The 11,341-nt window shown below is 39.3% G+C and overlaps 1 protein-coding gene across 1 annotated transcript in view; it reads left to right on the top strand.

Moving 5' to 3' along the window:
* The window catches only part of LOC110441412 (beta-ureidopropionase-like), a gene marked incomplete at its 5' end in the record, with an annotated part of 79,140 nt that overhangs the window by 50,518 nt on the left and 17,281 nt on the right, over positions 1 to 11,341 (top strand). Inside the window, one exon of the mRNA XM_021484535.1 lies at positions 5,121 to 5,207. Within this exon, the coding sequence (XP_021340210.1) occupies positions 5,121 to 5,207 (87 nt within the window). The remainder of the gene's footprint in view (positions 1 to 5,120; positions 5,208 to 11,341) is intronic.

Here is an 11,341-nt window from a genome sequence, read left to right as displayed (position 1 = left end):
CATGTTATAAACATTGTATTATTAGATTCATTGTGATGTTGGCTTTCATTGAAGTTTCAATTGTTATACTACTTGATGTTTTGGAAACTTAAACAAGTATAGTAGTTCTAAATATTATGAAATGACAGAAACATTAGGCCAAACAAATTACTTGTGTTTCTACTATCAGAAAAAAATAGGGTAGGTATGTATTAGCTAGGCATTTTATTGTTAATTTGAAAAATATCTTTACTGCGCTAATATAGAGCAGGAGTTCTGACTTTAACAGTGCATATAAAAACTTAAGGGTATTGTAGAACACAAATCTGAGATAAGTCTGGTTAACCACACTGGTGTCGAACACACCAATAAGTATAGTGTGTATAATATATCATAGTTTATACACATCATATTACTATTAGTGTGTCCAGTATCTGTGGGGTTAGCATAAACTCAATATTTGTTTTAAACTTTTAATTGGCCTTATATAATGATCATTTATAGGTCAGACAGGGTTTGGTTTCCAATTCGGAAACTAGACCTGTTAAAACAGTTATCATTTGTAATTTAGAGATTAAATATTTCTAAGCAGAAAAAAATGAACTATAAATATTTTTCAACCTTTTCTGAGTTGTACAATTTTAGAGTATCTTCTGTCTGAAATCTGAACATAACTTGTTTTATGATAAATGTGTAAAACAATTCCTCATACTGGGGTAAAGTTTTTCTATATATAGTCCCAAAAACTACAGATAAAATCCTTGAGCACGTACAAGATACAAAAATATATATTTTACGTCCATTTTGCAAAACATACAACATAAGCTACAAAGACAAAACATGAGTATAATAACAGAGACCAAAATATTACAACATGGAAAAATAAAATAAAAACATGTATGTACATGTAGTATACTGTAAGCTCAGAAAAAGAGTTTATCACTTGGAAAGCACTTAATAGGCACATTGAACACGGTAAGCACATCAGCACATGGTAATTTAAGCACATTTAGAACATTTGCATACAGCACATAAAAAACAAAACCATAACATGGAAAGCTTATTAGCACATAGTAGGCACATTTGCACATTGTAAGCAAAATAAAGGAGTGCAATGGACATCTCCATGTTTCCTGGTTAATTTCTTCTTTATGGAAACAACCAGGGGAGAGTGATGTTCTGCTTCATCTTTTGTATTAATGAAAACCGTGAATATCTAAGTGCGTGTGTTTAAACTAATTTTGTTTTGTTTTTACTGGTACCTTTTTATGTACACATGTTTTACCACCTAAGGAATTAGATGTCTTAAGCCCCCATATGATGTGCTGTTATAAGTTGAATTTAATGTACATTTTGTTTATATTTAGTTCTGCTACCAAAGAGATTGACTTATTGAAATGTTTTTGAAACATTTTAATGAACTCCTCAGCTTTAATGCCTTATTTCTCACTATACAAGCTCATATTGCTATGCCTCCTATTTGTTTGAATATCATCTCTAAACATTATTGCTGGTGCAGAAATTATATGGTAACTATGTTCTATTTTAGGGGGGGAAAGCAATCAATATTACAACAGACAGGGATGGTTATTGATGGGAGAAAGGAGGATGAGAAATAGGAACTGTACCAACTCTCTCATACCTTTGAGGACTTCATGAACTTTTTCAAAAGGCTGCAAGAACTATACCAACAGTGACATGACATTTTGAAATCTGTCAGTTACTTTATAGAGGAGGAACCTCTGACTAAATCATTTTCTCTCAGACACATGAAAGCCGAGTCCACAGATCCTTCCATCAGCGAATAGTTCAAATGTAGTTCAAATGCTTTCCTCGCAAACTTTTCCTTAATGGAGAAGTCAGTGATCTTTACTTGGAACAGATTGAATCTGTGAATATTGATGCTGAAAGCCTGATGAATGTGATTGAACAGCCCCTACTTGATGCTGAAACCCTGATGAATGTGATTGAACACCCACTACTGACTAAGGGCACAAATGTTGGAAACAACGTTTGTTTTGATCAATATAACACTATGGGTGGTGGGAGCAAATTGGAAAAAAAATTAAAAGTATGTTTTTAAAGATAGAAATACTGGTCATGGCTTCCTTTTAGTTTTTGTCCAATGAATTAAAAGTCAACGCAAATGTTAAGTAGTAAAAGAAATGTAAGATCCCTGGTATACATTGTACTTTTAACAATGCTTATGATCAATATCAATAAAATAAAATAAAAGTTATAATATGTAACTTGATATTTGTTAACTTCGCTCGATTTTACTGTGTCCAACATTTGATATTAAATCTTGTGTGATATATGAGAGGGATAGCACACAAGATTGTATCAATGTCAATGAAAGCAATTATTTCTTAAGTTTTCAACCATATTTCTTGAAACTTCATTTCTAAATTTCATACATCAATTGTTCAAGACAGTTTTAAGGTCAATTTCATTCAGTCAAGGTGAAGGCTACAGCTTCACAACCTGTTCATGTACATGTGACAGAGAAATTGTCAGTGCATTCCTAACTAAGTATTCAAACCAAATTTTATAAACCTTGATCCATCATTCTCAACATTAAATCATGCACTACCTGTTTGCATATACACAAGCAACCTCAACTTTCAATAAGTCCTGTTGTCAACATTTGTTGCACAATGCTATCAGTTCTGAAACCAACAATCATGACAACTGTAATAACATAGTATGTGTTCTAGCTGGTACATTTGCAGTACTCTTTTGAAATGTATTTGAAATTAATATGTGCATCTTATTTCAAATGCTAGCCTATGAAGATGATAAAGCTGAACATATGCTATAAAGTTGTTGTTTTCTTTGTGAAGAATTTATGCAATGGAAATAGAGGGAAAATAATGTAACTCTCCTAATCTTGTGTGTGTGTGTGAGTATGTATGTTTATATTTTGTTTATCTTATTCAATATTGAAACATACAACAATGTATCATATTGAATTAGAGTGCTTTTTATATTATTTGTTCATGGGAACACAGATTCAAAATAGTTCCATTTTTCATAAGAAGAGACCTTTTCACTGCAGTGAATATGTAAAACACTTTATTTAAAAGTTTTTCAAAATTATTGAGAGACTTGTAAATTTATGGGTAGCAGTAATCCACTTGCTTATCCACAATTTAGTTTCGGCAAGTAAACATCCTTATAAATATTGTTCTGTAACAATATACACTGACTGATGCAAAATTGAAACTTGAACAAAATTCACACGTATTAAAAAGCATGCCAACCCTGGTCGATGTGCACACTTTACAAGATAACTTGCTTGAATATATATTGATCAATATACAAACTTAGACGATAAGTTCAAAGTTGAGTGAAATCCATGCCTAATTAATTAGCATACTGTACTCTGATTGGTCAATGGTTTTATGCCAAGTAACTTTGTTAGATAAGGCAAGGGTTGATATCTTATTCAACAACAAAGGCAAAGTTCAAAGATGTTCACAATCTGTGCATAATCTATTCAATGGTTTAAAATAATCAGGTATTGGTCAAAGGGGTAAATGCCAGTTTCAGTTTTTAATGTTCTATGAAATACATTGTATGGACAAAGGGAAGCAATTCCAAATTCCTATGCAAATTAATTATCCAAAGGTTTAAAATGATATATTCTAGAGGAAACTTGGTACCACTCTTCTGACAAACCTATAAAGATATACTGTACACACAAGAAGAATAACTTCACAGTGGTACACTTTTACATAAAACTTTGATTCATAACAAATTAACAGTAAATCCTTCTGTATAATATGATTGGAACTTCGTCTTTATTTTGTTCTCCATTCGAAAAATAATATATATATCTTTTGCCTTAGCTTTCAGTACTTTCAGTACTTTGATGTATAATTGGAGGGTGTACATATTAAGCAGGTTTTAAAATTTAAAAAAACAATTCACCGATGTAATCCACCCTCTCTGAAGTTGTGCACCTGCAACTTTAAATTTTGATCTAGCTATTTGGATGGTGGAGTGTCAATGTAAAAGAGTAGGTCACTGTAGCCTATGATTTGACCCTTGGCCTCCAGATCTTTGTTTGAAACTGCAGGAATAGTTTTGGGGACCTTTGTAATGGTCTCCATATCTGAATTGTAAAAAAGTTCATTTAAACTTTCCATTATTCAAAAGTTTGACAATTAAGTAAATATTTTCTAGATTTAAATTCTTTAAAAAGTTAGGAAATCATAAGTGTTATTTTGTGTATTTTGCTGTGATTCAAGCAAACTAATTGCTGTTGATGGTCTGAGTGGGGAAAGGCAAGACTTATAATTCCATGTTTTTTACAAATGATATTTTATTTTTTGATTAATTTACCTCAATGCACAACACATAAATACAATTGCTGGTATTACACATGTACTACCATGTGTTTGATAGTTATTCTATGTGTGTAGGTAATCAGACTGACCACAACAGCTATGACCAGGGGCTAGTCTGTGTGTAGGTTATCAGACTGACCACAACTTCTATGACCAGGGGCTAGTATGAACAAGTCTAGGCCTTAGTAGCAGTGGTATCCTGTATAAATAATCTCCCATTCATAAAATTTACTCCCATGGTATGTGAATGTAGAGATTTACAGCTACATTCCAGCCAGTTCAACCAGTACATGCTCTTTTTGAAACTCCTGCATGATGTACCTATAAATGTACAAATATTGATCCACATTCATGACACAGCATTCGAGACATAATCCGGAATTCTTTATTTTACTACTTGAGGTCAAGATGAAAGGTGAAATTGAGGTTACAGTGACCTTGATTAGGATTCAACACTACTCTTTCCCATGCTGTACACTGTTTGCTACCCATTCATGAAACAGAAGCTGAAATATGCTCTAGAAACCATTATTGAAGTATAAGGTCAAGTTAGAATTGTGGTCACAGTGACCTCGTTTTAGGAGGCGATACATAGCCTTCCCATGATGTACTTATATACAAAGGTTGCTACTATTTCATGAAACTGCAGCTAGATCTCAAGACCAAGTCATTAGAAATTTGCCCTCATAATTGAGGTTGAAAACAAAATTAAACAGCTAATACTTGGTGGATGTCTTCATTAACATTGTTTCACGCTGTATGTGATTAATTGCTATTTCTGGTTTCTAGGGACTATCCAGGACTCGAGATGGACTTATAGTGGCAGAAGTGGACCTCAACCTTTGCAGACAGGTCAAGGATGGCTGGTGTTTTAGGGTAGGTATCTATGGGAGGCTAAGTGGTCTGGAATTTAGAGCTGGATATCTATGGGTGATCAGATTTACTTGTGTTTCAGACTTGGTATTCATTAGGCTAGGTATCTATGGGAGGTTGAGTGTTTCAGGCTAGGTATCTATGGGAGGTTGAGTTTTTCCTGTCAGGTATCTATGGGAGGTTGATTGTTTCATGCTAGGTATCTATGGGAGGTTTAGTTCAAGCTAGGTATCTATTAGAGGTTGATTGTTTCAGGCCAGGGATTTATGGGAGGTTGATTGTTTCATGCTAGGTATCTATGGGAGGTTGAATGTTTCAGGATAGGTATCTATGGGAGGTTGAATGTTTCAGGATAGGTATCTATGGGAGGTTGAATGTTTCAGGATAGGTATCTATGGGAGGTTGAGCGTTTCTTGCCAGGTATCTATGGGAGGTGTTACAGGCCAGGTATCAATGGGAGGGGTTTCAGGCCAGGTATCTATGGGAGGTGTTGCAGGCCAGGTATCTATGGGAGGTGTTACAGGCCAGGTATCAATGGGAGGTGTTTCAGGCCAGGTGTCTATGGGAGGTTGAGTTTTTCAGACAAGGAAAGTATGGGAGATATAGTGTTTCCTGCCAGGTATCTATGGGAGGTTTGTGGTTCAGGCTAGGAATCTATGGGAGGTTTGTGTTTCAGGCTAGTTATCTATGGGAGATTGAGTGTTTCTGGCCAGGTATGTGTGGGAGGTTGAGTATTTCAAGCTTGGTATCTTGAGTGTTTCTGGCCAGGTATGTGTGGGAGGTTGAGTATTTCAAGCTAGGAATCTATGGGAGGTTTGTGTTTCAGGCTAGTTATATATAGGAGATTGAGTGTGTCTTGCCAGGTATTTATGGAGGATGATTGTTTCAGGCCAGGTATCTTTAGGAGGTTAGGTATTTCAAGCTAAGTATCTATGGGAGGTTGATTGTTTCATGCTAGGTATCTATGGGAGGTTTAGTTCAAGCTAGGTATCTATTAGAGGGTGATTGTTTCAGGCCAGGTATCAATGGGAGGGGTTTCAGGCCAGGTATCTATGGGAGGTGTTACAGGCCAGGTATCAATGGGAGGTGTTTCAGGCCAGGTGTCTATGGTGAGTGTTTCAGGCCATATGTCTTTGGGAGGTATCTATGGGAGGTTAAGGGTTTCAGGCTAGGTATTTTAAGTAGGTTGAGTATAACAAGCTAGGTATCTATGGGAGTTTGAGAGTTTAAGGCCAGGAATCTTTGGGAGATTGAGTATATCAAGCTTGGTATCTATGGGAGGTTGAGTATTTCAAGCTAGGAATCTATGGGAGGTTTGTGTTTCAGGCTAGTTATCTATGGGAGATTGAGTGTTTCCGGCCAGGTATCTGTGGGAGGTTGAGGATATCAAGCTAGGGATCTATGGGAGATTGAGTGTTTCCGGCCAGGTATCTGTGGGAGGTTGAGGATATCAAGCTAGGGATCTATGGGAGATTGAGTGTTTCCGGCCAGGTATCTGTGGGAGGTTGAATGTTTCTGGCTAGGTATCTATTGTTTGGTTGAGTATCTCTGGCTAGGTATCTTTGGGAGGTTTAGTGTTTCAGTCCATGGTATCTATGGGAGGTTGAGTATCTCTGGCTAGGTATCTTTGGGAGGTTTAGTATTTCCAGCTAGGTATCTATTAGGTATTTCAAGCTAAGTATCTATGGGAGGTTGAGTTTTTCAGACAAGGTAAGTATGGGAGATATAGTGTTTCCTGCCAGGTATCTATGGGAGGTGTTACAGGCCAGGTATCAATGGGAGGTTGAGTGTTTCAGGCCAGGTATTTTTGGGAGGTTGAGTATAACAAGCTAGGTATGTATGGGAGGTTGAGTGTTTCAAGCCAGGTATCTGTGGGAGGTTGAGGATATCAAGCTAGGGATCTATGGGAGATTGAGTGTTTCTGGCCAGGTATCTGTGGGAGGTTGAGGATATCAAGCTAGGGATCTATGGGAGATTGAGTGTTTCTGGCCAGGTATCTGTGGGAGGTTGAGGATATCAAGCTAGGGATCTATGGGAGATTGAGTGTTTCCGGCCAGGTATCTGTGGGAGGTTGAATGTTTCTGGCTAGGTATCTATTGTTTGGTTGAGTATCTCTGGCTAGGGATCTTTGGGAGGTTTAGTGTTTCAGTCCAGGTATGGGAGGTTGAGTTTTTCAAGCCAGGTATCTGTGGGAGGTTGAATGTTTCTGGCTAGGTATCTATTGTTAGGGTGAGTATCTCTGGCTAGGGATCTTTGGGAGGTTTAGTGGTTCAGGCCAGGTATCTTTGGGGGGTTTAGTATTTCAAGCTAGGTATCTATTAGAGGTTGATTGTTTCAGGCCAGGTATTTATGGGAGGTTGATTGTTTCATGCTAGGTATCTATGGGAGGTTGAATGTTTCAGGATAGGTATCTATGGGAGGTTGAGCGTTTCTTGCCAGGTATCTATGGGAGGTGTTTCAGGCCAGGTGTCTATGGTGAGTGTTTCAGGCCATATGTCTTTGGGAGGTATCTATGGGAGGTTAAGGGTTTCAGGCTAGGTATTTTAAGTAGGTTGAGTATAACAAGCTAGGTATGTATGGGAGGTTGAGTGTTTCAGGCCATATGTCTTTGGGAGGTTGAGTATTTCAAGCCAGGTATTTGTGGGAGGTTGAATGTTTCTGGCTAGGTATCTATTGTTTGGTTGAGTATCTCTGGCTAGGTATCTATGGGAGGTTTAGTTCAAGCTAGGTATCTATTAGAGGTTGATTGTTTCAGGCCAGGTATCAATGGGAGGGGTTTCAGGCCAGGTATCTATGGGAGGTGTTACAGGCCAGGTATCAATGGGAGGTTGAGTGTTTCAGGCTAGTGCAGACAGGTCAAGGATGGCTGGTGTTTTAGGGGAGGTATCTATGGGAGGCTAAGTGGTCAGGAATTTAGAGCTGGATATCTATGGGTGATCAGATCTACTTGTGTTTCAGACTTGGTATTCCTTAGGCTAGGTATCTATGGGAGGTTGAGAGTTTAAGGCCAGCTATCTTTGGGAGGTTGAGTGTTTCAGACTAGGTATCTATGGGAGGTAGAGTGGTTCTTGCCAGGTATTTATGGAGGATGATTGTTTCAGGCCAGGTATCTATGGGAGGTGTTACAGGCCAGGTGTCTATGGGAGGTTGAGTTTTTCCTGTCAGGTATGCTAGGTATCTATTGTTAGGTTGAGTATCTCTGGCTAGGTATCTTTGGGAGGTTTAGTGTTTCAGTCCAGGTATGGGAGGTTGAGTTTTTCAAGCCAGGTATCTGTGGGAGGTTGAATGTTTCTGGCTAGGTATCTATTGTTTGGTTGAGTATCTCTGGCTAGGTATCTATGGGAGGTTTAGTTCAAGCTAGGTATCTATTAGAGGGTGATTGTTTCAGGCCAGGTATCTTTAGGAGGTTAGGTATTTCAAGCTAAGTATCTATGGGAGGTTGAGTGTTTCAAGCCAGGTATCTGTGGAAGGTTGAGTATTTCAAGCTAGGTATCTATTAGAGGGTGATTGTTTCAGGCCAGGTATCTATGGGAGGTTTGTGTTTCAGGCTAGTTATATATAGGAGATTGAGTGTGTCTTGCCAGGTATTTATGGAGGATGATTGTTTCAGGCCAGGTATCAATGGGAGGGGTTTCAGGCCAGGTATCTATGGGAGGTGTTACAGGCCAGGTATCAATGGGAGGTGTTTCAGGCCAGGTGTCTATGGGAGGTTGAGTGTTTCAGGCTAGATATCTGTTGATTGTTAGGTTGAGTGGCTCGGGCAAGGTATCTATGGGGGGGAGTGTTTCAGGCCAGGTATCTTTAGGAGGTTAGGTATTTCAAGCTAAGTATCTATGGGAGGTTGATTGTTTCATGCTAGGTATCTATGGGAGGTTTAGTTCAAGCTAGGTATCTATTAGAGGGTGATTGTTTCAGGCCAGGTATCTTTAGGAGGTTAGGTATTTCAAGCTAAGTATCTATGGGAGGTTGAGTTTTTCCTGTCAGGTATCTATGGGAGGTTGAGCGTTTCTTGCCAGGTATCTATGGGAGGTGTTGCAGGCCAGGTATCTATGGGAGGTGTTGCAGGCCAGGTATCTATGGGAGGTGTTTCAGGCCAGGTGTCTATGGGAGGTTGAGTGTTTCAAGCTAGGTATCTATGGGAGGTTGAGTGTTTCAGGCCATATGTCTTTGGGAGATTGAGTATTTCAAGCTTTGTCTCTAAGGGAGGTTGAGTGTTACAAGCTAGGTATCTATGGGAGTTTGAGAGTTTAAGGCCAGGTATCTTTGGGAGGTTGAGTTTTTCAGACAAGGTAAGTATGGGAGATATAGTGTTTCCTGCCAGGTATCTATGGGAGGTGTTACAGGCCAGGTATCTATTGGAGGTTGATTGTTTCAGGCCAGGTATCTATGGGAGGTGTTTCAGGCCAGGTGTCTATGGGAGGTTGAGTGTTTCAAGCCAGGTATCTGTGGGAGGTTGAATGTTTCTGGCTAGGTATCTATTGTTAGGTTGAGTATCTCTGGCTAGGTATCTTTGGGAGGTTTAGTGTTTCAGTCCAGGTATCTTTGGGAGGTTTAGTATTTCAAGCTAGGTATCTATTAGAGGTTGATTGTTTCAGGCCAGGTATCTTTGGGAGGTTAAGTGTTTCAAACCAGGTATCTATGGGAGGTTGAGTGTTTCAGGCCTTGTATCTTTGGGAGATTGAGTATTTCAAGCTTGGTATCTATGGGAGGGTGAGTGTTTCAAGCTAGGTATCTATGGGAGTTTGAGAGTTTAAGGCCAGGTATCTTTGGGAGGTTGAGTTTTTCAAACAAGGTAACTATGGGAGATATAGTGTTTCCTGCCAGGTATCTATGGGAGGTGTTACAGGCCATGTATCAATGGGAGGTTGAGTGTTTCAGGCTAGGTATCTATTGATTGTTAGGTTGAGTGTCTCGGGCTAGGTATATATGGGAGTGAGTGTTTCAGGCCAGGTATCTATGGGAGGTTGAGTGTTTCTTGCCAGGTACTTATGGAGGTTGATTGTTTCAGGCCAGGTATCAATGGGAGGTGTTTCAGGCCAGGTGTCTATGGGAGGTGTTTTAGGTCAGGTATCTATGGGAGGTTGAGTGTTTCAGGCCAGGTATCTGTGGGAGGTTGAATGTTTCTGGCTAGGTATCTATTGTTAGGTTGAGTGTCTATGGCTAGGTATCTATGGGAGGTTTAGTGTTTCAGGCCAGGTATCTTTGGGAGGTTTAGTATTTCAAGCTAGGTATCTATTGGAAGTTGATTGTTTCAGGCCAGGTATCTTTGGGAGGTTAAGTGTTTCAGACCAGGTATCTATTGGAGGTTGAGAGTTTCAGGCCAGATATCTATGGGAGGTTGAGAGTTTCAGACCAGGTATCTATGGGAGGTTGAGTGTTTCAGGCCGGGTATCTGTGGGAGGTTGAATGTTTCTGGCTTGGTATCTATTGTTAGGTTGAGTGTCTATGGCTAGGTATCTATGGGAGGTTTAGTGTTTCAGGCCAGGTATCTATGGGAGGTGTTTCAGGCTAGGTATCTATGGGAGGTTTCGTGTTTCAGGCCAGGTATCTTTGGGAGGTTTAGTATTTCCAGCTAGGTATCTATTAGAGGTTGATTGTTTCAGGCCAGGTATCTTTGGGAGGTTAAGTGTTTCAGACCAGGTATCTATGGGAGGTTGAGTGTTTCAGGCCATGTATCTTTGGGAGATTGAGTATTTCAAGCTTGGTATCTATGGGAGGTTGAGTGTTTCAAGCTAGGTATCTATGGGAGTTTGAGAGTTTAAGGCCAGGTATCTCTGGGAGGTTGAGTTTTCCAGACAAGGTAACTATGGGAGATATAGTGTTTCCTGCCAGGTATCTATGGGAGGTGTTACAGGCCACATATCAATGGGAGGTTGAGTGTTTCAGGCTAGGTATCTATTGATTGTTAGGTTGAGTGTCTCGGGCTAGGTATCTATGGGAGTGAGTGTTTCAGGCCAGGTGTCTTTGGGAGGTTGAGTATTTCAAGCTAGGTATCTATGGGAGGTTGAGTGTTTCAGGCTAGGTATCTGTGGGAGGTTGAGTGTTTTAGCGTAGGTATCTATGGGAGGTTGAGTTTTTCCTGTCAGGTATCTGTAGGAGTTTGAGAGATTCAGGCTAGGTATCTATGGCAGTTTGAG

This window comes from Mizuhopecten yessoensis, unplaced genomic scaffold (assembly GCF_002113885.1).
Source record: "Mizuhopecten yessoensis strain PY_sf001 unplaced genomic scaffold, ASM211388v2 scaffold1855, whole genome shotgun sequence".
In the NCBI taxonomy this organism is placed as follows: domain Eukaryota; kingdom Metazoa; phylum Mollusca; class Bivalvia; order Pectinida; family Pectinidae; genus Mizuhopecten; species Mizuhopecten yessoensis.
Note: the sequence above shows the minus strand (reverse complement) of the source record. Positions and strands in the feature narration are given on the sequence as shown.